Source organism: Otolemur garnettii, unplaced genomic scaffold (genome assembly GCF_000181295.1).
Source record: "Otolemur garnettii isolate 467f Iridium unplaced genomic scaffold, OtoGar3 scaffold00112, whole genome shotgun sequence".
Classification (NCBI taxonomy): domain Eukaryota; kingdom Metazoa; phylum Chordata; class Mammalia; order Primates; family Galagidae; genus Otolemur; species Otolemur garnettii.
Window position 1 is genome coordinate 3,054,985 of NW_003852507.1, and position 27,129 is coordinate 3,082,113.

General features: G+C 37.5%; 1 protein-coding gene across 3 annotated transcripts in view; it reads left to right on the forward strand.

Moving 5' to 3' along the window:
- Positions 1-27,129, forward strand: part of NF1 (neurofibromin 1) — a 293,662-nt gene that overhangs the window by 114,780 nt on the left and 151,753 nt on the right. For 2 of the 3 annotated variants that reach the window (XM_003797210.3, XM_023517507.1), the window contains exons 14-28: positions 5,059-5,138; positions 6,910-7,033; positions 8,543-8,695; positions 12,941-13,190; positions 13,731-13,804; positions 14,033-14,116; positions 15,758-16,198; positions 16,606-16,745; positions 17,044-17,166; positions 17,922-18,005; positions 19,025-19,141; positions 19,743-19,924; positions 20,036-20,247; positions 23,635-23,796; positions 25,251-25,354. In XM_003797210.3, coding sequence (XP_003797258.1) covers positions 5,059-5,138; positions 6,910-7,033; positions 8,543-8,695; positions 12,941-13,190; positions 13,731-13,804; positions 14,033-14,116; positions 15,758-16,198; positions 16,606-16,745; positions 17,044-17,166; positions 17,922-18,005; positions 19,025-19,141; positions 19,743-19,924; positions 20,036-20,247; positions 23,635-23,796; positions 25,251-25,354 — 2,330 coding nt within the window. The remainder of the gene's footprint in view (positions 1-5,058; positions 5,139-6,909; positions 7,034-8,542; positions 8,696-12,940; positions 13,191-13,730; positions 13,805-14,032; positions 14,117-15,757; positions 16,199-16,605; positions 16,746-17,043; positions 17,167-17,921; positions 18,006-19,024; positions 19,142-19,742; positions 19,925-20,035; positions 20,248-23,634; positions 23,797-25,250; positions 25,355-27,129) is intronic. The other variant, XM_023517506.1, reaches the window with a different exon arrangement.

Sequence of the window (27,129 nt, forward strand, 5' to 3'; positions counted from 1 at the left end):
GAACCCGCCACCTTAGGTGTACGTGGCTGGCGCCTTAGCCGGTTGAGCTATAGACGCCGAGCCTTGTTAGGATCTTCTGCTATGTCTTTTCTTAGGGTTTCATATTTTCCTTTATAGGGGTCCTTCACCTCTTTTGTTAGGTATATTCCTAGGTATTTCATCTTCTTTGAAGCTATTGTGAAGGGAATTATGTCCATGATTAACTTCTCATGTTGGCTGTTACTGGAATATACAAAGGCTACTGATTTGTGAACATTGATTTTATATCCTGAGACATTGCTGTATTTTTTTTATCACTTCCAGGAGTCTTGTGGCTGAGTCTTTGGGGTTCTCTCCGTATAATATCATATTGTTGGCAAAGAGAGTCTGGCCTCCCTTGCACCCATTTGGATGTCCTTCTTTTGCGTGATTGTATTGACTGGAACTTCTAGCACTATGTTGAATAGTAGTGGTGATAGAGGATAACCTTCTCTGGTTCCAGTTCTAAGTGGAAAAGCTTTCTAGTTTTACTACATTCAGTATGATATTAACTGATTTGTTGTAGATGGCTTAAGTTTAAAAAATGTACCATCTATACCTGTATTCTTTAGTGTTCTAATTAGAAAAGGATGCTGAATTTTATCGAATGCTTTTTCTGCATCTGTTGAGAGGATCATATGGGCTTTGGGTTTGCTTCTGTTGATGTGATGAATTATGTTTATGGACTTGCATATGCTAAACCAGCCTTGCCTCCCTGATATGAAACCTACTTGATCATAATGAATCATTCTTTTTTAATGTGTAGCTGTAATCTATTGGCTAGAATTTTGAGAATTTTTTTATCTATATTGATTAGTGAAATTGATCTGAAATTCTCTTTTTTTTTAGTTGGGTCTTTTCCTGGTTTTGTTATCAGGGTGATGTTTGCTCCATAGAATGTGTTGGGGAAGATTTCTTCCTTCTTGATTTTTTGAAATAATTTCTGCACTATGGGAATAAGCTCTTCTTTGAAGATTTGATAGAATTCTGGTCTGAAGCCATCTGGACCAAGGCTTTTTTTGGTTAGGAGATTTTTATTGTTTTTTCGATCTCAGTTCTTGAAATTGGTCTGTTCAAGAGATCTGATTCTTCTTGATTAAGTTTAGGGAGATGGTGCATTTCCAGGTATTGATCCATTTCTTCCACATTGTCAAATTTCTGGTCACAAAGTTTTTTGTAGTACTCAGAGATGATCTCCTATATCTCTGTGGTATCTGTTGTTATTTCCTCTTTATTATTTCTGATTGAGGATATTAGAGATTTTACTTTTCTAATTAATCTGGCCACAGGTTTATCTGTTTTATCTATTCTTTCTGCAAAACCAACTTTTTGTTTCATTAGTTTCTGAATTTTTTTTTGTTTTCAATTTCATTCATCTCTGATTTAATTTTGGTTATTTCTTCTTTTCTGCTGGGTTGGGATTAGATTTTTCTATTTCCAGTTACATAAGATAGTTCATGAGTTTGTTGATGTGCTCCCTTTCTGTTTTTCGAATGTAGACATCTAATGCAGTAAATTTCCCTTTTAAGACTACTTTTGCCGTATCCCATGGATTTTGGTGACTTGTGCCTTCATTGTTCTTATGTTTTAGGAATTTAATGATTTCCTCTTCTATCTCTTCCTGAACCCAACTATCATTCAGCATAAAGATGTTTAATTTTCAAGTCTTTGTGTGGGGATGAATGTTTTTGTTGGGGTTGAGTTCTGTCTTGTGGTCTGAGAAAGTACAGGGTATAGTTTCTCTTCTTCTAATTTTGCTGAGCTTTGATTTGTGTCCTAGCATGTACCATGGAGTAATGAGAAAAATGTATAATCCTTAGCTTTGGGATGGTGGGCTCTCTGTATGTCTATTAATCCCATTTGTTCTAGAGTCACATTTAAGTCCTTTGTTTAGTTTCTGTTCAGAGAATCTGTCTAGTTCTGTCAGAGGAGTGTTAAAGTCCCCTACTATTATGGTGTTATGGGATATGATAGTGCTCAGATCCATCAAGGTCTGTTTGATAAATCAGGGAGCATTTAAGTTGGGTGCATAAATATTTAAAATTGAAATGTGTTCTTGTTGTATTGTCTTTTGGACTACTATAAAGTGTCCATCTTTGTCTTTCTTAACTTTAGTTGCTTTAAATCCATTTGTATCTGAAAATAAAATTGCAACTGCCATTTCTTCTGATTTCCATTTGCTTGAGATACTATTTTCTATCTCTTAACCCTGAGTCTTAATTTGTGTTTCTAGGCTGGTTGTGTCTCCTGGAGACAGCCTATGGGTGACTTGTGCTTTTTTATACAATCAGCCAACCTATGCCTCTTCAATGGTAAATTCAGTCCATTGAATTTAAATTGATAAGTGTGGTGGAGTTCTAGTCATCTTATTTTTTAAAAGTCCATCTGGGCTCGGCACCTGTGGCTCAAGTGGCTAAGGCGCCAGCCACATATACCTAAGGTAGTGGGTTCAAATCCAGCTTGGGCCCACCAAACAACAATGATGGCTGCAAGCAAAAAATAGCCAAGTGTTGTGGTGGGCACCTGTGGTCCCAGCTACTTGGGAGGCAGAGGCAGGAGACTCGCTTCAGCTCAGGAGTTGGAAGTTGCTGTGAGCTGTGATGTCACGGCACTCTACCCAGGGGAATAGCTTGAGGCTCTGTCTCAAACAAAAAAAAAAAGTCCATTTGTAGTTTTATCTTTTGCGCCAGTGTGGAAGCTAAGTTTTGACCTTTGGCTTCTGGGTATTTACTTTTCTGGTGGTCCATTGTGATGGTCAGTGATGAGAATAGGTCTAAGTATTTCCTGTAGAGCTGGTCTTGTTGTGGGGAATTTCCTCAGTGCATGTATATCCGCAAATATTTGATTTCTCCATCAGTTTTGAAGTAGCTTAGTTTAGCAAGATATAGAATTCTGGGCTGAAAGTTGTTTTGTTTAAGAATGTTGAAGGTGAATGACCATGCTCTTCTGGCTTAGAAGGTTTCATTTGGAAAGTCTGCTGTCATCCTAATGTTTCGGCCTCTGTAGGTTATTTGGTGCTTATTCCTGGCTGCATGCAGAATTCTTTATTTCATCTTGATTTTGGACATGTTCATTACAATGTGTCTTGGAGAGGCTCTATTTGAGTTGAGATGACCCAGGATTTGATACCCATCTAAAAGGAGTGTGTCAAGGTCTTTAGTAAAATTTGAAAAGTTTTCATTTATGATAGTCTCCAGTAGAGTTTCCATTCCTTTGGGACAATCTTCTTCCCCTTCAGGAATCCCTATTTGTATGTTTGAATGCTTCATGGAATTTCATAGTTCTCTAAGCACCTATTCTGCTTTCTCGCTCTGCTTTTCTGCCTCTTTAACTTGAAAACTTTTATCCTCATGGTCTAACCTGTTTTGATACTTTCTACTGCATGTTTACAATTCCCTGATCGTCTCTTCACTTCCTTAAGCTCTGCCACATCCTTTCTGTATTCTATATATCTCTCATCTGACTTTTCGGTCTTTCCATTTCCTTCCTTTCCTTTTTCCTTCCCTCCCCTCCCCTCCCTTCCCCTCCCCTCCCCTCTCCTCTCCTTTCCTTTCCCCTCTCCTTTCCTCCCCTTTCCTTTCCTTTCCCCTTTCCTTTCCTTTCCTTTCCCCTTTCCCCTTTTCCTTCCTTGTTGCCCTGGGTAGAGTGCCGTAGTCACAGCTCACCACAACCTCACCCCACAAACTCTTGGGCTTAAGTGATTCCTTTGCCTCAGCCTCCTAAGTAGAACCTGCCACCCTCCGTGTATGTGGCTGGTGCCATAACCACTGTGCTACAGGTGCCGAGCCTGTCTTTCCATTTTCTTGTCCATTCCTTTTGTTGTCTTTATCACCTATGTTTTAAATTCCCTTTCTGTCAAGTCCATTAATTCTTTATAGGTGGCAGTAGCTGCCTCATGGTCCCTTGGAGGAGTTCCTCTGTTTTGGTTTTTCATGTTGCCTAAATTTTTCAGTTGGTGCCTCCCCATGTGTTCTTTTTTCTCATTCACCTCCTTGTTCTCATTGCCTCCTTTGTTTCAAACAGAAGTCCTTGCTCCTGATGACAGTGTGTTGCAATATGTCACCAGGATACCAGGTAGCTCTGTGGTTTTTTTAAGGAGACAGAACAGCCAGCAACTCTTATGGTCCTTATTCTAAGCTTAGTTGCCTCTGGTGATTGTTTGATTGTTTCCTCAGCATTCAGACCTTGCCGATTCTAATGTTCACAAGAATCTTTCAGGGGCAGGTCTCACAGTGCCCCTTGACTCCAGTTTCCATGGGGTACAGGAGTCCCTCAGCCTGTCCGGAGAGTGAAGTTCTGATCCTGGCAGGCAGAATTAAGATGGCCACGCTTTAGGCCCCTGCTAAGACCTTCTCCCAACCTTCCCATAATGGCAGCCCCCTGGTAACAGAGACCTTCTCAGTATGGCTGCCTTGCTAGCCACCAAACCTATGGCAAATCCACTCCAACCGGCTTTCAAATCTGGTTGCTGTATACTGTTTGAGTTTGCCCACTCTTCCAAGCTGTCCACTCAGTGTACAGCTTCCCTCAACAACTAAAAACTCCAGAAAGGCTTCCTCCCGTCCTAGGCCTCTGTGGTGGGCCAGCCAAGCTGGTCACAGTCGCTTGCCTAATTCATCAGGTTTCCACTACTCTGGATCATACACTGTATCCAGGTTACCACCTCCTTGCTGTGTTCCCTGAGCTATGACTCTGTGTAAGGTCCCCCCTCATAGAATTCTTTAATATGTGTTGAAATAATTTTGTGTCTTAAAGCAGTTTTTATAGTCATATTATAGTTCTGAATTCCTCAGTCTTTTAACTTTGTATGTGTATGTTTTTAGAGTAGGAATGAAGGGAATAAAGTGATTTCCTTCTGGATATATTGTTCCCTAGAGATTTGGGTTCTCCAGAGTTTTCCTCTTTTACATTTTGCTGTAAATGGAGGGTACAAATTAAATATGTCACTTTTATAGCATTTTAAAAATAAATACTCCAATGTTAGGTTTACCCAAAATGTTTTGACCATGTCTTCTCTATTTCTCTTTTTTAAAATTTCAGGCTCTGCTGGTTCTTCATCAGTTAGATAGCATTGATTTGTGGAATCCTGATGCACCTGTAGAAACATTTTGGGAGATTAGGTATGTGTACTTTTATCTTTTAATTCAATTTTTAAATTTTATTTTGTATTTTTTCTTTAAATATTAACTGTAGAGTACTTATATTAGCTCATTGTAAAACTTATATTTATGGAAATTTTACAATTTTATATTTATTTTACTTGAAGTTATTAGACTATTTCTTATTTTAACTATAAGAATAGTGTCACAGCAATTTAGAAAATAAATTTTTTAAAATAGTGCTACATTTTGTCATGTAACCCTAAGTACTGTCATTTGGTGTATTATCTTCTGTTTCAGATTTCTGTGTAGGTAAAACTGTTTTTAATAAATTTTCATAGTTATAAACCTAGAGTGATAAAAATTATCACAATTTTTTCTCAGCTTTTTAAACCAGTCTTTTGTAAGTTTTCCATTAATACAAGAGCTTTTAATGAATGAATGAATAATGGGCATCTGCTTAGAAGGCAAAAATACATATGGAATTTTCTAGTCTATTTCCTAGATTATATAAATTATAATCTTTTAGTAGCACCACATTGAGGAAAATACAGATGTATAAACCTCAAGCTTACCATTATCTTATAGAATTGGGTTTGCTGACTCACTTGGCAGCTAAGTTAAATCTTAGAGCAGTGCTCTCTAATAGTAATATAATATGATCTACATATGTAACTTTAAGTTTTTTTTTTTTTTTTTGAGATAGAGGCTTACTATGTCTATGTCTCTCTCACTAGAGTACGGTGGCATCATAGCAACCTCAAACTCTTGGGCTTAAGCGATTCTCTTGCCTCAGCCTCCCAAATAGCTGGAACTACAGGCGCCTGCCATAATGCCTGGCTATTTCTTTTGTTGTTGTTGTTGTTGCTGTTGTCATTGTTGTTTTAGCTGGCCTGGGCTGGGTTTGAACCCACCAGCCTTGGTGTATGTGGCCAGCACCCTAACCACTGAGATACGGGTGCTACCCTGTAGCTTTAAATTTTGTAATTAAGACATTACAAAGCAAAAAGAAATAGGTAAAATTAATTTTAATAATGTATTTTATTTACCTTGTATGTAGGCATATGTGTTATAATTTCAGTACATAATTAACATAAACATTATTGATGAGATATTTTTATTTGTTTTTTAATTAAGTCTTCAAAATTTGGTATGTGTTTTATACTTATATCTCAGTTTGGACAAGCCATATTAAAGTGCTCAGTAGCTACATGTTGAGCAGCGCAGCACTAGAGTAAGGATTAGGAAACTTGTTCTCTTAAAGGGCCAGATAGTATTTTAGGCTTTGTAGGTCATACAGTTTCTGTCACAACTATTCAGTTCTACCTTTGGAGTGTGAAATCAGCCATAGACAATATGTGAATGAATGGATGTGATGGTTCCACTAAAATGTTATTTATAATAGTAAATGGTAGACTGGATTTGGACTGTGGGTGGTTGTTTTCAGACCCCATGCTCAGAGCACTGGGTTTATATATAGTCTCTGCTGTGTACATGGTTTACCATTTCTTTCTGTGTCTTCTGCAAGGATGGGATCTATAGGATGAAACATTGAGAGTTTGATTAAACACCAGAGGCTTTTAAGTATCTGTTTTTTGAATATAATCTGTAGACTTACTCCATTTGATTATGATGCTGTTGACATTTTGGTAACTGTTAAATTCTACATGGGCAATTAAGGTTCTCTAAACTTAGATCCATTATGAGATGATGCTTTTCTTATGTACTGATTATATCTGTATTAGATTATGTATTGATGATGCTGGTAACAGTGAACTTTATGTTACTGCAGCTCACAAATGCTTTTTTACATCTGCAAGAAATTAACTAGCCATCAAATGCTTAGTAGCACAGAAATTCTCAAATGGTTGCGAGAAATTTTGATCTGCAGAAATAAATTTCTTCTTAAAAATAAGGTAAGTAAAACAGCATCTTTAAAGATGGAAGAATATTTTAAATGATAATGAGGAACAATTAAGGTTTATTAAATTAAGTCCTACTTCAACTCCTCCCTCCTGTAAGTTTTCTCAGAGAAACATACATGTGCAAGGGACAGTGGCAAAATCAACATTTTAAAAATTATTCTGAGGCTTTGTCCTTAAAGCCACAATATTGATGAATTACAGGTATATTAGGCAGGTCTCTGTAAGGCAAGCCTGGGAAGAGTGAGGGCTACTAAAACCACAGTAGGTTGAGGAGCATATTTTCTCTTTACTCTGAAGTTCATGTATAAGACTTGGATCTCATGATAGGCTAGCCCAGAGAATATTATCTATTAATAAGTTTAAAGGAACAGATTGAAAGTCTTCAATCTAGGTTTATTTATATTCCTCCCATAAAAATTTTATCTCTTAAAAATCTTAAAAATATCAGAGATGAAATTTTTTGACCTTGAACTACTGAAATATGGTGAGATTGCATGGGATAGAGAAGTATCTTTTAATGTGTAGTTTCTGTAATCAGTTTAAGAATTCTTACATTGCACAGTTTTAAGAATGCTGATTTAGTTAGTTTTTATCTAGTTCTAGAATCCATAGCTGCTAGAAATATCAAATATATAAAACACATATGCTTTTCATTGCCATGTAGCTTGTTAAATTGTCTGTTTAAAAATGGACTAATGGTGAGGTGGGTTTATTCACGTCTGGCTTATCTTAATGTGCTAATTTAGTGGAATTTGGCGTTATTCCACAGATAGAGAAAGAGATTAGACATCAGAGTTTCATGCCCTTTTCTATGGTATCATCTCCTGAGTACAAATAGTGTCGACCCAGTAATAAAGCTATAGTGCTCTGATCTTCAAAGTGTCTCTTGTGACGTATTTGGTGTATATACCAGTGTTAGTGACTGGTTCAGAAGAATTTAGTCTCAAAAGAGTCAAGTTCTAAATATCCTGACATGACACAGGATAAAATATTATGGGGGGGAAATCTTTATTATTGAGATTGCATTATAGAGGAGTTTCAAAGACATTGAGCAAACATTATTCATTCTACTGACTGTTCCTCAAAGTGGGACATAGGGCTTAAGAGTAGAGGATTTCCAAGTTTCTTTCTTTCTTTTTTTTTTTTTTTTTGGAGACAGAGCCTTAAGCTTTCCCCCTGGGTAGAGTGCTGTGGCATCACAGCTCACAGCAACCTCCAACTCCTGGGCTCAAGCGAGTCTCCTGCCTCCACCTCCCAAGTAGCTGGGACCACAGGCACCCACCACAACGCCTGGCTATTTTTTTTGGTTGCAGCCGTCATAGTTGTTTGGCGGGCCTGGGCTGGATTCGAACCTGCCACCTTAGGTGTATGTGGCTGGCGCCCTAGCCACTTAAGCCACAGGCGCTGAGCCGATTTCCAAGTTTCAAATGGGAAGACAATTCAGTTTATCCTCTTGGTTGTCAGTACTCTGGTAGAACTTATTTATTTCTTTTTTTCTAGCAGGCAGATAGAAGTTCCTGTCACTTTCTCTTCCCTTATGGAGTAGGATGTGATGTTCCTTCAAGTGGAAATACCAGTCAACTGTCCATGGATCATGAAGAGTTATTACGTCCTGGAGCTTCTCTCCGGAAGGGAAAAGGAAACTCCTCCATGGTAAGAAGCTGCTTTTGTAATTTTCCTGTATCATCAGCTGTGATGTATTTTTTTTTTTTCTGAATGAACTTTGGTAAATTTCAACCACATGATACAGTGAAATAGTTAAAAACTGCTTAGATTCTAGTTCTGTTGCTGCTGTTGGTGACATTACCCAAGATCTTAACATCCCTGTGCCTAAGTGTCTGAACTTTAAAATAGGCATGATAATAATTCTTGCCTCAGAGTAATTGTGAGGATTAAATGAGATAATGTTATAACTAGCACTTGACTCTTAAAGCTATAATTGATAACTAATTATTATAAATATCCATCCATAAGAAAGATCATTCATACCTAAGGAATTTAGAAGTTATATCAGCTAACAAAGTACAGATTTACTATGATAAAAATAAAGTATTTTGCTTGATGTTATAGATAAGCATTTCTGTGATTGTGTTTGTGTATATAATTCTTTTAAATATAAATTATAGCACATGTGAAAACAACAAATCATTACTGAAGCAAGTGTTTACCAGATCAAAACTTTTTTGTCTTTAATTTTTATTTATTTATAGTTTTTAAAAAAATACTTTAATAAGTTTAGGGGGTTAATTACATATACATTAAGCGTGGTGGAATTTGGGCTTTTGGTGTACTATACTCCACAGATAATTTTTCATCCCTACATTCCTCATCTCCCCCTGTCATTCCTTTTGCATCTCCAGTGTCCATTTTATAACTCTGTGGTGCCCTCGTGTAGCCACTTAGAAGCGAGAACATGTGGCATTTATTTTTCTGTTCTCTTAGGAGAATAGCCTCCAGTTCCATCTGAGTTGCTGCAAAAGCCATTGTTTTCTTTTCTTTTTTTAATTAATTTGTTTTTTTAATGAATGGTAACTATGTACATTCATGCACTTCTGGGGTACAGTGTGGTGTTTTCACACACAATCCAAAACACTTCCATCAAACTGGTTAACATAGCCTTCATGTCATTTTCTTAGTTACTGTGTTAAAATGTTCATATTCTACTCTTAGAAAGATTCACTTGTACCCTTGTAAGATAAACCATTTTCTTTCTTTCTTAAATGCTATGTAGTACTCCATGGTGTATATATACTATGTTTTCTTTATCTATTTATCAGCTGATGGGCACTTAGCTTGATTTCAAATCCGTGGGATTGTGAATTGTGCGGCAATCACATATGACCACAGTGTCTTTTGGGTATAATGATTACTTTTCCTCTGGGTAGATACCCAGTAGTGGGGTTGCAAGGTTGAATAGTAGATCTACTTTTACTTCCTTGAGAAATCTCCATACTGATCTCCATAGAAGTTGTATGAATTTACTCTTCCACCAACAGTGTGTTCCCTTTTCACTGCATCACTTCACCATCTATTATTTTTTATCTTTTTAATAATGGCCATTCTGATTGGAGTAAGAGAGTATCTCATTGTGGTTTTAAGTTACATTTCTTTTATAATTAGTGATGTTTGTTGGCCATTTGTTTATCTTCTCTCAAAAAATACCTGTTTTAAGTAGGTTTGTCTACTTTTAAGGGGATTGTTTTTTTCTTGCTGAATTGTTTGAGTTTGTTGTAGAGTCTGGGTATTAGTGCTTTGTCAGACACATAGTTGGCATATACTTTCTTACATAAGTTTTCTATTAACTATTTTGATTATTTTGCTGTGCAGAGGCTTTTTAGTTTAACTGAGTCCCATTTGTCTATTTTTATTTTCATTGCATTTGCTTTTGTGGTCTTTGTCATAGATTTTTTTGCCCAGGCTAATGTCCAGAAGAGTTTTCCCTAGGCTTTCTTCTAACATAATATTTCTAGTATTTTTAGAGTTTCAGATCTTACATTTAAGTCTTTATCTTGAGTTAATTTGTGTATGTGGTGGGAGATAGGGATCCATATGGCCCTCCAATTTTCCCAAACCATTGGTTGAACAGGGTGTCCCCATTATATGTTCTTGTAGACTTTGTCAGAGATCAGTTAGCTGTAAGTATGTGGCTGTATTTCAAGTTCTCTATTCTGTTCCTTTGATCTGTGTGTTTGTTTTTATACCAGTTCCATGCTGTTTTGGTTATCGTAGCCTTCTGTATTATTTGAAGTCAGGCAAAGTGGATGACTCCAGCTTTGTTCTATTTGCTTAGGGTTGCTTTGGCTATTCCGGCTCTTTTTTGGTTCTGTATGAGTTTTACAATTGTTTTTCCTAATTCTCTGAAAAATGACACTGATATTTTGCAGACATTGCATTGAATCTGTAAATTACTTTCAGCAGTGTGGTCATTTTAATGATATTGATTCTTCCAATCCATGAGCATGGGATATTTTTTCATTTGTTTTCTACGATTTCTTTAGTCAGTAGTTTGTAGTTTTGTAGAGATCTTTCACCTCCTTAGTCTTATTCTTAGGTATTTCATTTCATTATTTTATCTATTTTTTTTAATTGCTGCTCTTGTAAATGGGACCGAGTTCTTGATTTGGTTTTCAGTGTGGTTGTCATTGATATATAAAAATTATGTTGATTTTATAACTTGAGACTTTGCCAAACTCATTTATCAAATCTAGGAGTCTTGGAGAAGTCCTTAGGATTTTCTAGGTTATAAGATAGTATCACCAGCAGACAGAGAAATTTAGCTCTCTCTTTTCCCGTTTGGATATCTTTTATTTCTTTATCTTGCTTGATTATTTTGGCTAAGACTTCCAGTAGCATATTGAGTAGAAATGGTAATTTCAAATCTTGGGGAATACTTTCACCTTTTCCCCGTTCAGTATAATGTTGGTTCTGGGTTTGTCATAAATTGTCTTTTACTGTTTTGAGTAGGTTGAATTTTTTGAGGGTTTTGGTCATGAAAGGATACTGGATTTTATTGAATGCTCTTTCCATGTCTGTTGAGATGGTCATATGGTTTTGGTTTTTAATTCTGTTTGTGTGGTAAATCATTATTATTGACGTGGAACTATCCTAGTATCCCTGGAATAAAACCCACTTGGGTGTGGTGAATTATCCTTTTGTTGTGCTGTTGGGTTTGTTTTGCTAGTATTTTGTCAAGGATTTTTTGCATCTGTGTTTATCAGAGATATTGGTCTGTAATTTTCTTTGCATGTTGTGTCCTTTCCTGTCTTTGGTGTCAGGGTGACACGAGCCTCATAGAATGAGTTAGGGAGGATTCTATCCTTCTCAGTGTTACAGAGTAGTTTCAGTAAGATAGATGCCAGTTCTTCTTTGTCAGTCTGACAGAATTAAGTTGTGAATTTGTCTGGTACTGGGCTTGGTTTTTTGTTGTTGTTGTTGGGAGATTTATTAATACTATTTCAGTTTTGCTACTCATTAGCTTCTTAAGGATTTCTATTTCTTATTTAAGCTTGGGAGGTTACGTGTTTCCAAAATATTTCTTCTAGATTTTCTAGTTTGTGTGCATAGATGTTTTCATAGTACTTATGGATAATATTTTGTATTTCCAAATTTCCAAAATGATATCCAAGAAGGCAAGGCTCCTTTCAGACAAGGGCATGGGCAAGAGACCGTGGGGAATACTGTTCACTCATGTCTCAGTCTCTAGGAGCACACAGCCCAGTGTTAACCTCTTAAAGTTATACTTTGGAACTGAAACCCCAAAGGCTGGGGCTCCACCTAGGCAGGCCATGTGGGTGAGAAACTGTAAACAATTCTTTCTGCATCTCAGAGTATGTGGGAGCACCAAGGTACCTCCAATCCCTCCTCAGGCCTGCACAGTGGCTATAGGAGTGTCCATAGTTCCAACTAAGTAATATGGTTTTTATTGTTGTCAGCTTTACCCGATGAATTTATATTTGTTTTGTAAGTGAATTTCTTAATTTTATGTTTAGTTAATATGTAATTCAGAATCAAATATAACTCCTATAGCAGTATTTAGTTCTTCTTTATGCCTTTATTTCAGTCAGTGCTGCAGTGGACTTACTTTTTTTCTTCCTTATAGTAAGTAGGTAGAATTTCCTGCTACTACTGCTACTTTTCTCTTTTATAATTGACTGGGAAATAGTCTATCTTTTTCCTGTATTAGATTTATATTTTAACATGTTTTACTAGTATCCATGTTAGACTCAATGGACATTTCTGAAATCTGGAATAGAGTATACCAGTTTAATTTGAAATTGAGCAGATAGTAGCATTATATTGGTCCAAATAATCTCATTGCTCATTTAGGTAAGATATTTAGGGGGAGTATTGAAAGATTCCCTAAGTTGCAAATTTATGCCTCCCATATCTGGCTCCCAGGACAGTGCAGCAGGATGCAGCGGAACCCCACCAATATGCCGGCAAGCCCAGACCAAACTAGAAGTGGCCCTGTACATGTTTCTGTGGAGCCCTGACACCGAAGCTGTTCTGGTTGCTATGTCCTGTTTCCGCCATCTCTGTGAGGAAGCCGATATCCGGTGTGGTGTGGATGAAGTGTCAGTGCATAACTTCTTGCCCAACTATAACACATTCATGGAGTTTGCCTCCGTTAGCAATATGATGTCAACAGGTAAATGTGGATAATGGTATTTTTTACTCAGGATGCCTTAAATTATATGACATGTGATTGGGTTAGAAATGTATTTAAGGTTAGTGCTTTGTTACTTTATGAGACTAATTCAAATAGCTTACTTGAAATCCTTTTCTGAAGAGGAAGGGTGAAAATAAATAGCATTTTAAAAAGTTGTAAAATTATCTCTTGCTGACTTTTTAATATGCTATATGTTAATCTATACTGTTACGGCAGTATAGATTACTTTCAGTTATAGATTATATAATGTACTCTGCCTGAATTGTAGGTAGTAAAATGTTAGCATATTGGCATGTGTTTTAAGTAAATCATAGGTGAGGATAACTGTTTTATGCTGCAGACTTGGTGTAGTCCAAGCTAAATACCTTTCCTATGAGGCTGCTGAAAGGAAGTTTCTGGCTTTAACATTTGATCCATTTCTTTTACTCTTCCTACTCTGCCTTTTGGGCGGGGCTTGTAACATTCTTCCTTGGCAAGCAGGGCTTTAAGTGTACTTACCTTTGCGTTGTCTTTGCTTAGGAAGAGCAGCACTTCAGAAAAGAGTGATGGCACTGCTAAGGCGCATCGAGCATCCCACTGCAGGAAACACTGAGGTATGTCTGCCCTTAGCAACAAAACGCCCCCACCAATCTCCAGTCCTTCAGTTTCAGAAACCTCACATTACATTCATGTGATCTGGAATAGCTTTTGAAGCATCTAAGATATGCGCATATTACATGTAGCATATTGTGATATATACCAAGTTTCAAACTTGGCTGTAACAATTGATTTTTAGTTTTAGACTTAAAATTGTTTTCAAGCAATAATTATCTTCATTTTAGGCTTGGGAAGATACACATGCAAAATGGGAACAAGCCACAAAACTAATCCTTAACTATCCCAAAGTCAAAATGGAAGATGGCCAGGTAAGTTCATGTAGTTGATTTTTGTCTACTAATTTATCTGCTACAGTAATCTTTTGTGAATCACTCTTCATGTATCTGTCTTAAGATGGATATTTATGTAGTTATGGTTTTCCTATACCTGAACTGTTTAATATGGTAGCCACTATCTTCATGTGACTATTTAAACTAAATTTTAACGGCCGGGCATGGTGGCTCACGCCTGTAATCCTAACACTCTGGGAGGCCGAGGCAGGTGGATTGCCTGAGCTCACGGATTTGAGATCAGCCTGAATAAGAGTGAGACCTCTTGTTATGGCAGGCGCCTGTAGTCCTAGCTACTTGGGAGGCTGGGGCAAGAGAATCACTTGAGCCCAGGAGTTTGAGGCTGCTGTTAGCTATGACTCCATGACCCTCTACTGAGAGCAACAAAGTGAGACTCTGTCTCAAATAAATAAATAAAATAAATTAAGTTTTAACTTAAAGTGAAATGTAATTAAAATTTAGTTTCTCAATGAAACAGTAGCCACATTTTGAGTATCTAATAGCCACATGTGGTAATTTGTTACTGTATTATGCAGCAGAGATACAAAATGTTTCCATCATTGTATAAATATTTGACAGTACTCCTACAGACCACTTACCCTCTTTTTTGCTATTTCTGCATTCATCAAGTTATTTTATAGACCTTTTAAAAAGGGGCAATGGAAGTGGAGAAAAATAAATGAAAATTGAAATAAACATTTTGCTATTTTGTTAGATATTCTAATTAAAGGATCTGATGGTTAGAAGATTGAACTCACAGCTTAAATGAAATTTTAAAAGTTGGACATTTTGTCCATCAACTGTTACTACCAACTGTATTATCACATAGTGCTGAGGAAATTAACTTTGAATTAGTATTTGTGTGTATATGATTCGTAATGCTCATGTTACTCTCATTGGGTGTTTTACAAAAACTAATTATTCTCCCATTGCTTTTTCCCCCATACTTAGAACAAGAAAAAAAATTAATATTTTTGTGAAGCAAAATTGTATACCTAATACTATTATTTGGAGAGGTAGCTTTAGAATGAAAGTTTTTAACTTTTTAATTGACAAATAATACCATACAGTTCACCTATTTAAAATAGTTCAGAGACTATAGCATATTCATAGTTTTACAACATCACAAAAATCAATTATAGAACATTTTCATCACCTCAAAAAAAACCCCGACATACATTTTAGCAATCTCTGCCTCTAACAACTTTTGCTTTCCTGCCTCTCTGCCTCCCTGCCTCCCTCTCCTGCAGCCTGGGCAACCATTAATCTGTTTTCTGTGTGTAGATTTGCCTAGTTTGGACATTTTCTATAAATGGAATTAAGATTCTGGGGCTTTTGTAATTATTTCCTTTCACTTAATATGTTTTCATTGTTCATCCATGTGAACCAAAGCTTTTTAAAAGAAACTCGTTTCTCTAGTTTGTTAGTCTAGCTATAACAAAAATAATTGGTGTCTCTTTAAAAATATAGAGTAACTTGAGATTTTGATATTTAAATGTAAAAATATACTTTTGTTGCGGAAGAAATGTTTGATTTCTTCAAAAAATTACTCAAAAGAGTAATTTGTCAAGTCAGTTTGTCAAGGTTATGACATGCTTTCCACAAAAATTTTGTATTTAGGCTGCTGAAAGCCTTCACAAGACCATTGTTAAGAGGCGAATGTCCCATGTGAGTGGAGGAGGATCCATAGATTTGTCTGACACAGATTCCCTACAGGAATGGATCAACATGACTGGCTTCCTTTGTGCCCTTGGGGGAGTGTGCTTGCAGCAGAGAAGCAATTCTGGCCTGGCAACCTATAGCCCACCCATGGGCCCAGTTAGTGAACGTAAGGGTTCCATGATTTCAGTGATGTCCTCAGAGGGAAATGCAGATACACCTGTCAGCAAATTTATGGATCGGCTGTTGTCCTTAATGGTGTGTAACCATGAGAAAGTGGGACTTCAAATACGGACAAATGTTAAGGATCTGGTGGGTCTAGAATTAAGTCCTGCTCTTTATCCAATGCTATTTAACAAACTGAAGAATACCATCAGCAAGTTTTTTGACTCCCAAGGACAGGTAAAGTGTTCTCTTTTCTTTTTCATCCTTCCCTGTGAATTGAGTGACTTGTTTGGAATAATGTGAAGCCTTTTTCTTTCTGATCATTTAAATTAGGTGCTGTCATGAATATTCACTCACAATTTTAAAAAATAGTCAAAAATTACAGAGAGAGGAGTCATCTAATACAAGAATCAGTTGGTTTGCTTCTTAGGAATTCTGCTCTCATGAGTGTGCCTGGGGTTGTGAACGTCTTGGGTATGGTTATGAGTGTCCGTGTATGTCTGTGTGCTTATATGGATTTATGCCTATGGGTGAATTTTTCTGTGTATATATTTAGGTCAGTCAGTTTCATCTCTCTGTGGTGTCTATGGTATGTCTCCTGTGCACTGATGGCAAATTACTTATGTGTTTTGTTCTTTGTGTAGGTTTTATTGACTGATACCAATACTCAGTTTGTTGAACAAACCATAGCTATAATGAAGAACTTACTAGATAATCATACTGAAGGCAGCTCTGAACATCTGGGCCAAGCTAGCATTGAAACAATGATGTTAAATCTGGTCAGGTAAGCATTCTGCTGAAATGCAGCTGAAGCATTTTAAGGGATAGGAAAAACCTGTTACACACTGATGCTGGTAGTAATTGATGAAATATTATCCTTCTCTTGCTGTTCTTTTCTTTAATGTACTCTAATAGAGTATGACCATAAGGTAACCAGAAGTTGTATATTTTTTAATACAAAAAATTAAAAACATTATTGTTTTTAAAGTTATTTTTAGTCATTTAGTGATTAATGCGTTTAGAATACCTTACTTTTTTTATCTATACCTGATAATTTCTTTAATATTTCTATGTCTAAATAGATATGTTCGTGTACTTGGGAATATGGTCCATGCAATTCAAATAAAAACCAAATTATGTCAGTTGGTTGAAGTAATGATGGCAAGGAGAGATGACCTTTCATTTTGTCAAGAGATGAAATTTAGGTGAGTTCTCAAAAGAGCAAAATAGGGTCTTGTAAATCTTAGTGTGTTAAATGAAACACAGAAAAATAGTAGGACCTGATTATCAGAGGCAAAGAGAGAGTGGAAGAGGGACATTTTATATGTTTGTTTTTCTCTGCATGTCTTTTCAAATTTATAAAAGCTTCATCCGTTGCAACGCTCCTTTTTCTAAAATTGTGCTATACTTGAGCTGAGAAATTGATTTTGTTTCCAAATTTACCATAGCTAAGGGCCAATTTAGAGGATTAGGATCCAAGTTGCTTATGTCTTTTGCTCATCTGACTTTTACATCTCTTTTGGAATGTCTCTTTTGTAAAGTTGTCATGTCATGTATTTGTCAAGTTATTTGCACTGTTCAAAAATCTTACATGAGGCTCAGCGCCTATAGCTCAGCGGTTAGGGCGCTGGCCATGTACACCGGGGCTGATGGGTTTGAATCTGGTCCAGGCCTACTAAACAACAATGACAACTACAACAGCAACAACAAATTAACTGGGTGTTGTGGCAGGCACATGTAGTCCCAGCTACTTGGGAGGCTGAGGCAAGAGAATCACTTGAGCCCAAGAGTTGAGGTTGCTGTGAGCTATGGCACCATGGCACTCTACCGAGGGCGACATAATAAGACTCTGTCTCAAAAAAAAAAAAAAGAATCTTACATGACTAAAAGTGTATGTGTGTGATGTATGCATGGCCATAAAAGATTGTTTGCTATTTCTCTTTTCTCCACCATTCTATAGAAATAAGATGGTAGAATACCTGACAGACTGGGTTATGGGGACATCAAACCAAGCAGCAGATGACGATGTGAAATGTCTTACAAGGTAAAAAAAGAATGACCTTTAAGTACTAGCAGGTTTTACTGTATGGTGTATTTGAATTTTTGTAGATGTCAAGGTTTTGTGTGTGAAAGAAATATATTAATCTTTATTACTACTTTTTTTTAACTGATAGACTTTTATAAAAACAAATGGGAGTGTTATGTTTGGTGTGTTAGTGTTGTCAATTTAGAAAGAATAGTTGACAGTTACTGGGAAATAAGGTATATAAAGCCTCAGAATGTGTGTATTTTGTGATTTGATAAAGGCATTATTTGAGAAACTTAATTCTGTTGAGTCTAAGAAATATTGCTTAAGTTGGCTTTAATGATAAATACTTAGAAAACTTATGAGAAAGTGATTAAACACTATGAACCATATAATAATTCACATGTTTCTTTGGCTAGGTCTGGTTTTATAGTACAGTAATCCCTCTGTGTCTGTGAGGGATTGATTCCAGGGTTTCCAATGCCCTGCTCCCATAGACACCAAAATCCATAGCTTATCTAAAGTTGTATAATAATTGCATATAACCTATGTGTACTCTCTCGTTTACTTTAAATTATCTTTAGGTTACTCACAATACCTAATATATAAATGCTGTATAAATGGCTGATATACTATATTGTTTAGGGAATCATGGTAAGGAAATAAAGTCTATACATTTTCAGTTCAGACAGAACCATTCTTTCCCCCCCCCCCAAATATTTTTGATCTATGGTTGGTTGGATCCATAGATACAGAACTCATGAATATGGAGGGCTGACTAAACATACTTTTGATTTAAGGTTGTCATTTTGCCAAGATGACTTTGTTGAAGGTTGTTATTGCCTTCTCCCCAATTTGAAATGTTTTATGTTCTGGGGTCTATATGTTAAGTCAAATTATTTGGGTTGTGGTAATAAGTTGTTTAATGAAATAGGTAGTTCTTAAAAGTTTATGTCTGTTAGTAAGAGTTTTATTTGGGAGGGAAGTGAAATAGAAGAACCTGTAAGACTTATGGTCTCTAAAATTTTTTTCTTCAGAGATTTGGACCAGGCAAGCATGGAAGCAGTAGTTTCACTCCTAGCTGGTCTCCCCCTGCAGCCTGAGGAAGGAGATGGTGTGGAATTGATGGAAGCCAAGTCACAGTTATTTCTTAAGTAAATTTCAGCCTCCTAAAACACAAACCAAAAAGCAAATAAAGGCCCCCACACAAAACAAATAAAGTGTAAACAAAGTGGCACATGATTATAGTGGATCTCATCACTTTGGTATTATGGCCATTGACTGCTGTCTCATAAAATGTACCACACTTGTGAAGCAATATTCCCCATGACAGGGCAGAGCTAGGAAAACAATGTTTCATGGTATTTAAAGAAATGGTGTGATTCTCTTAAAGAAAAGAACTTTTACTTGTAATACAATCCAGATAGCTTCATTGTCATTTAAAATGACATTGTCTAAACTGTTAGAGGACTACTAATTTTATATGCCAAACATTAAAAGTGACAAGTTTAGCAAGCAACATTGCATCTATTTAATGATTAGGTTATGAAATGGGTTCTGGGCTTTGTTAAGATGAAATCCTGTCCAACATAGTACACTTCATAACGAGTCACCCTGGCTGAGAATTGCGAGAGAGGAGAGAAGCAGTTACTCAGGGCCACTCATAGGGTGCACATACGATGACTTCAGATGTCTGCGTGGCTTTCTAGTTGATGTGGACTTCACTGTGTAAGGGTTAGTCTTTTTATTTCTCAGATACTTCACATTGTTTATGAACCTTTTGAACGACTGTAGTGAAGTTGAAGATGAAAATGCACAAACAGGTGGCAGGAAGCGTGGCATGTCTCGGAGGCTGGCATCACTGAGGCACTGTACAGTACTTGCAATGTCAAACTTACTCAATGCTAACGTGGACAGTGGCCTCATGCACTCCATAGGTGAGATCAAGTGAAAGCTTTGTATAGAAATATAAAACTTAGAGAATTGGCAAGACAAGTAAAAATTGATTCAGCAAGGCCCTGTTAGTAAATTTGCATCTGTTTGTCCAGGTTTAGGTTATCACAAGGATCTTCAGACAAGAGCTACATTTATGGAAGTTCTGACAAAAATCCTTCAGCAAGGCACAGAATTTGACACACTTGCAGAAACAGTATTGGCAGATCGATTTGAGAGACTGGTGGAATTGGTCACAATGATGGGTGATCAGGGAGAGCTTCCTATAGCTATGGCTTTGGCTAACGTGGTTCCTTGTTCTCAGTGGGTAAGTGCTTTGAGTTAGTGGGGAAGAAGAGTGCCTGGCTCATAGCAAATGCTTCAAAATATATTTATTCAAGAAATGACTATTGAATGAATTGGCATAGTTTTAGAGCTAGAAGAAACTTTAGATATTTAGTTAAGTGGTTTTCAGCTATAGGGAGTGGTTAGCAAATCTAGCATTGCTAGTGTTCTGTCTCATTCCATCCACTGAAAAATTCCATTTAAACACCAATTTACAGAAATTTAAAAACCGTTGAGCTGTCTGCTGTCTTCATGTATTAGCTTAGGTAATTAGTTTAAACCTGATTTTAGTTAGTTGTTAAGTAGAGCTAGATCTGGAATACACAATTTGTGTCTATTTCCTATTCCAGTTTGCTACTCTTTTTCCTGTAATGTCTTGTACAACTTTTTTTTTAAAATACAAGTACTGTATCTGCATTTGATATTATGGTATTTGCTTGCTTTAAACACTGAAGACATAATATATGACTATTTGGCTTCTCCCTTAATTTAATCAAAAATTTCCCCCAAATCACATGATTCTTAATAATATATGCTGAAATTTTGAGAAGGGTTATTGTTCCTTTCCATGTTAAAAAGCCATTTGATTTATGGTATACTGAAAACGGTTTCAGTTATAATGAATTATAACTAAGGTAATTTGTCATTGTTTCTCCTGCCTCAGCCTTCTGAGTAGCTTGGGACTACAGGCACTCACCACACTGCCCACCTAATTTTTGTTGTTGCAGTTGTCATTGCTGCTCTAGCTGGCCCAGCCGGGTTTGAGCCTTGGTGAATGTGGCTGGTGCCCTACTCACTGAGCTACGGGTGCTGCCCAATTTGTCATTGTTTGTAGATTTGTTTTTACTTAAAAGCTATGGAATTATATTTCTTCTACCCGCACTTAAAGTAAAATTCATACTCCTTGTCTTGGCCTACAAGGCTCTGTCCAATCTGGGCCCTGTCTCATCTCTGACATTTGCCTTCTTATTCACTAAACTTAGACCACATTGGGTACCTTTCTTTCTCACATACTTGTTAGACTTGTTTCTGTTTTAGAGCACTCTTGCTGCTGCTGTCATCTGAAATGCTTGTCCTCTGATTATTTCATTTTGATAAGAACACTTAGCATGACATCTACCCTCTTAACAGATCTCCTCTCTCTCTCTCTCTCTCTCTCTCTCTTTTTTGAGACTGGGTCTTGCTCTGTTGCCCAGGCTAGGGTACAGTGGCATCATCATAGCCCACAGCAACCTCAAACTTCTGGGCTCAAGTGATCCTCCTGCCTCAGCCTCCCGAGTAGCTGAGACTACAGGCTATAGGCATACTCCACCATGCCTGGCTGATAAATATACACACATATATATGTGTGTGTTTGTGTGTGTGTGTGTGTGTGTATATATTTAATTATACATGTACACACATACATACACGTGTGTATATATGTAGCCAGACCTTGCCTCTACAAAAAAAATTTGTTTATTAATTATTATTATTATTTGTAGAGGCAAGGTCTGGCTATGTTGCTTAGGCTGGTCTCATATTCCTGGTATCTAGAGATCCTCCTGCCTCAGCTTTCCAAAGTGCTAGGATTACAGGCATTAGCTATCACACCTGGCCCTCTTAGATTTTTAAGTGTATAGTACAGTATTACTATCTATGGAAACAGTGTTACATAGGAGATCTCTAAAACTTACCTGTGTAACTAAAATTTTACTCACATTAGCAACATTCTGAAATTATTGAAACCTTCTTGAAGCCTAAAATTAATTCACAGATCTTCAAATGTTTTGAAAACAGATATTCTGAATTATCTTGTTAGCACCTTTCTATAATTTAGCACTAAAAATACTGAGTAATCTTAATAAAAAGAGAATCAGTTAAGTTCAAGAAGATTTAATGCATTGAGCTTCATATTAAATGACTTTATATTAAGAAAGAATTTTGTATTAGGCCAGATCTGTTAGTTAAAACTGTTATCTAAAGGAAAACAAAATAAAAAGTAATATTTAAAATGATTTAATTCTATTTTGTAAATTTTTTAAAATTTTTTTATTGAATCATAGCTATTTTGTAAATGTTTTTAAATTATGTTGCTTAAAGTTTTTTAGAATTTTGGAGGGGGGAATTGGAGTGGGAAAAAAAGGCACAGTACTTTATAGTTTCCATTTTATAACTGAATTCTCATAATTTTACTTTATAATGGAGGATAGAGTCTTTATAACTAGTTGAATATGTATTATGTATTAGGGAGCAGGGCAAAATGTTGGGTCTTTGTAATGCTTTGGCTGCTAGATTATTTGTGATTGGGATTATTAAACTTTTTATATCAGATTATTGTAATTCTGGGACCCAGCAAGAATTAAAGAGTTTTGGTTGTGATCCTGGCCCTGTTGTTACTGTTTGAAGATTGAGGTATCTTTTTATGGTTATCCCTCTTCTCTTTAGATCTCTTTCAGCATATGGTTAAACAGTGATTTACTATCAGATCATTTTTCTTAAGTGTACCCAAACTACTTTATTATAGGGAATTAAAAGGGTTGTTGTTTTGGTAATAAATGGGAATTTCATTCCCCCCAGCTTTGTGTAGATCTCTGGGTTCTGAATGCCCAGTTCCTTTTATTCCCAATTTCTTAAAAATCCTGTAGTCTTTTCATTTTTGTTGTCTCTACCTAGCTAGTCTCTGTTGAGCATTCACTGAGTTCCCTGACCATATGAGAAGAGTGTAGAGCTGTTCTGGTACTGGTCTTATTTGTCCTCAGTGATTTTCTTTTTGAGACAGAGCCTCAAGCTGTCCCCCTGGGTAGAGTGCTGTGGTATCACAGCTCACAGCAACCTCCAACTCCTGGGCTCAAGCGAGTCTCCTGCCTCTGCCTCCCAAGTAGCTGGGACCACAGGCGCCCACCACAACGCCAGGCTATTTTTTGGTTGCAGCCGTCATTGTCGTTTGGCGGGTTTGGGCTGGATTTGAACCCGCCACCTTAGGTGTATGTGGCTGGCGCCTTAGCCACTTGAGCCACAGGCGCTGAACCCTCAGTGATTTTCTAAGAAAATGATATGCACAAATTAAACTCTTTGATGGCATCTTCTATTTCTACTCTTTAATTTTGTGCTATAAGTTGAGCTGAATCTTGGAGTTTTTGTCTCCTGATTAAGCCTACATCTCTTACTAATTTTCACCAGTGAATTGCTATTGTAAACATTATATGTAGGCATCCACTATAGACAGATGTACACAGATAAATATCAGGAGAAATATTAACCATTCACCATTTACCTTAACCTGGCAGGTGGTTTTCAACTTTGGATTTGTGTTTTTCACTTATCTTCAGCTTTTTGCTTAAGAAAAAATGGGATTGTTTGCTCTAGCTTGATTTTATTTTGTTTTCAGGATGAACTAGCTCGAGTTCTGGTTACTCTATTTGATTCTCGACATTTACTGTACCAACTGCTCTGGAACATGTTTTCTAAGGAGGTAGAATTGGCAGACTCCATGCAGACTCTTTTCCGAGGCAACAGTTTGGCCAGTAAAATAATGACATTCTGTTTTAAGGTTTGTATTGTTCATTTTATGTGTATGTGCTGAGGTATGTTTGGTAGTAATTACATGAGATCTATCCAGAAAGTATCTAGCCACATAATATGAAAAGTAGAGACATTTATTGAAGAAGATATGAGACATAAGAAACATTGAACACAGGACAGTGACACCCCAGTCCCCTTCAAAGTAGGCATGTTAGGACTTCACACGTTTCTCAGTGTCTCTCCCACTGTTCAAAACACTCTACAAAATCCTTTATTGAATTCTCCATCAGCTGCATTATTGTATATTCTGAAATCTCTTCTTTCACAGGTGATTTTAGTTTTGAGAAAAGCCACAAGTCACAAGGCACTAAATCTGGGCTGTAGGGAAGCTGAGCCACTTGAGTGATTTGATGTTTCACCAAAAACCTCTGTGCAGGGCAGGATGCATGGGTGGGCATGCTGTGATAATGCTGCCCATCACAAGTTAGTTGTAGCTGTAGCTGCTCTTGTCGCATGAATCTCTTCACCCACAAAGAACATTGAAATGTAGTACTTCTTATTAATTGTTTGGCCTGGTTGAGCATCCTAGTGATGGACAACAGCTTCCCAATCAGAAAATAGTCATCACCTTCCCAATCACAAATATCTTGCTGCTCCTTCTTCAGGCGTGAAGAACCAGGTGACTTCCATTGGGATGACTGGGCCTTCATTTCTGGATATAGCCATAGACCCATGATTCATCTCTGGTTATGACCTTAAGGACATCTGATTCACTGGTAGTGGTTTGAAGCAAGTCATTAGCAAATGCAGCACAATGTTCCTTCTGCTCTGGTAGCAGAAGCCACAGAATGTGTTTTGCCACAACGCATTTCATGAAAAGACCCTCCTGCAAAATTTCAGACATGGTTGTTTTCTCAATTTCCAGATCAGCTTCTAGTACTCCCAGTCACTGAGCTTTATTGATTATAGCCCACAGATAGTCAACATTCATAGGTGTTATGCTTTTCATAGGCCTTCCAGAGCGTAGATCACTTTCAACAGGTTCTTGACCATCTTTGAAGTCTTTGTGCCACATATTTATTGGTGCTGAGCTCATTGCCTCATCCCTGAAAGCCTTCTGAATCATCCAAATAGTTTCTGTGGAGGAATGTTCAAGCTTGATGTTAAATCTGATGCAGATTTGTTGCTTTACTTGTTCAGTTGTTTTGAGTCCTGTGGCCACACAGTGCACATACTCACTCAACGGTATCTGGCACCCCACTGACGAGTACAGCAAAGTTGTCATTGTTCTTGGGTGTGCATTCCAGTTCACATTCCTTGGCTACCAGATTACGTTGGTGTTGCACAAACCATTCTTACTATATTAACATTGGCTGGATATTTTCTGGGCAGACCTCATAAAATGTGCAGAACTGATTGTCCTCTTTTAATGCCAGATATATTGGGCAGGTATAATAAATTCCTCCTTGTGCATTTCTTTAGGTATATGGTGCTACCTACCTACAAAAACTCCTGGATCCTTTATTACGAATTGTTATCACATCCTCTGATTGGCAACATGTTAGCTTTGAAGTGGATCCTACAAGGTTTGTCATCTTTTTCTGTACAACTTCTGTTTTATCATGAACCAAACCACATGAAATAAGGCTCTTGTAATTTTTCCCTTGGATTCTTAACATTAGTTTTTAATGACAAATGTTACACACACATGTATTTCTCTTAAAAAAAAAAAAGTTACTAGATTAGTCCAGGCACGGTGGCTCACACCTATAATCCTAGCGTTCTGGGAGGCTGAGGTGGGTGGATTGCCTGAGCTCACAGGTTCAAGATAGCTAGAGCAAGAGCAAGACCCCGTCTCTAAAATATAGCCAGGTGTTGTGGCGGGTGCCTGTAGCCCCAGCTACATGGGAGGCTGAGGCAGGTAAATTGCATAAGTCCAAGGGTTTGAGGTTGCTGTGAACTGTGTCACCACGACACTCTACTGAGGGCAACTAAATAGACTTTGTCTCAAAATAATAAAAAAGTGATAATAGATTATTGTTAAAGCTGTCTTTGACTCCAGAGACTGCGTATGCAGTCATACACTAAGGTGACTAGAAGTCCTGCTTTTGGTGGGACAGTCCCTATTTTTAACAACTTGTCCTGCATCCCGCAGCATTTTTAAAAAGTCTCGATTTTTGGAAAGAATGCATGACAAGCTAGGGAACAGTAGGAGAATGGGAAGGGAATATACGGTTTTCCGCTGCTAAAGAGGTTAATGTAACTCCATTTGGGAATGAAAAGGCTAATGTAAACTCCCTACTCTCCTCCTGGGCAAGGTCGCCCAGGAATTGGTATCAGAAGGAGACTGGCTCCCTCCCTTGCTTCTAGGCAAGAACAATTAGCTCAGAAGGAGCCCAACTGTCTGGAACAAACAAGTAGCCCCCACCCTCACCCCCTAGCACTCTAGAGTAAGGTAACCAGATGTCCCGCTTTTGGCGAGACAGTCCCAATTTTGAACAATTTGTACCACATCCCGTGGAGTTTTAAAAAAGTCCAGTTTTTGGAAAGAATGCATGACAAGCTAGGGAACTCGGGAGAACAGGAAGGGAATATACAGTTTTCGGCTGCCATGTGGCTATTTCACCAGAATATGAGTTTTATATTATTTTTGTTAACTGAAATAACTTAGGAGACCTGGAAAAATAGAGTCGGACCCCCACTTAGGTTAATTAATTGGTAATTTATTTTACCTGCTGCAGGGGTTGCTGCTCCGAGAGACAGTCAGCAGCCCAAGTAGGAGGGTAATTTGCCTTTTATAGGCTTTGCGCGAGTATATTACAGAAGCGAAGCATGGCTGGTTGGGGGCGGGGGTTACAGCTTAGGTAGTCATGGATATAACAATGGAACAATAATTGATACAGTTTGGGTTGACATTGGATACATCTCATATCACAGTGGTTATGGTTATACAACAGTAATTAATCAAGTTCAGTGAGTTTTCCACTATTGTTCGTCTACTGAGAACTTAGGGGTTTTGTGAAACTTGGGACTTTTCTTCCTTGTACCTGAAGCTTGTTCTTGGCAACCCTAGGGGGAAGGAGGGGGCCTGGGAATGAGGCTGGGAAGCACTGTTCTCAGTCACCATGGGGAGAGGAGGGACTTGCCTTCTTCTGGGGGGGAGAAGGGAGGAGGAGGAGGGAAATGGGCAAAGGGCAGGGGAGAGGGGAGGAACAGGTGAGGGCTGGGGAACAGGAGTGGGCAAGGGAAAGAGGGCTGGGTTACAACAAATTTTATAATGTTAAACTTTAATAATAACAAATAATTGTTGAGAACTGATTATCGAGAACTGCTTATCAAAGTTTGCATTGTTGTCAGGCCC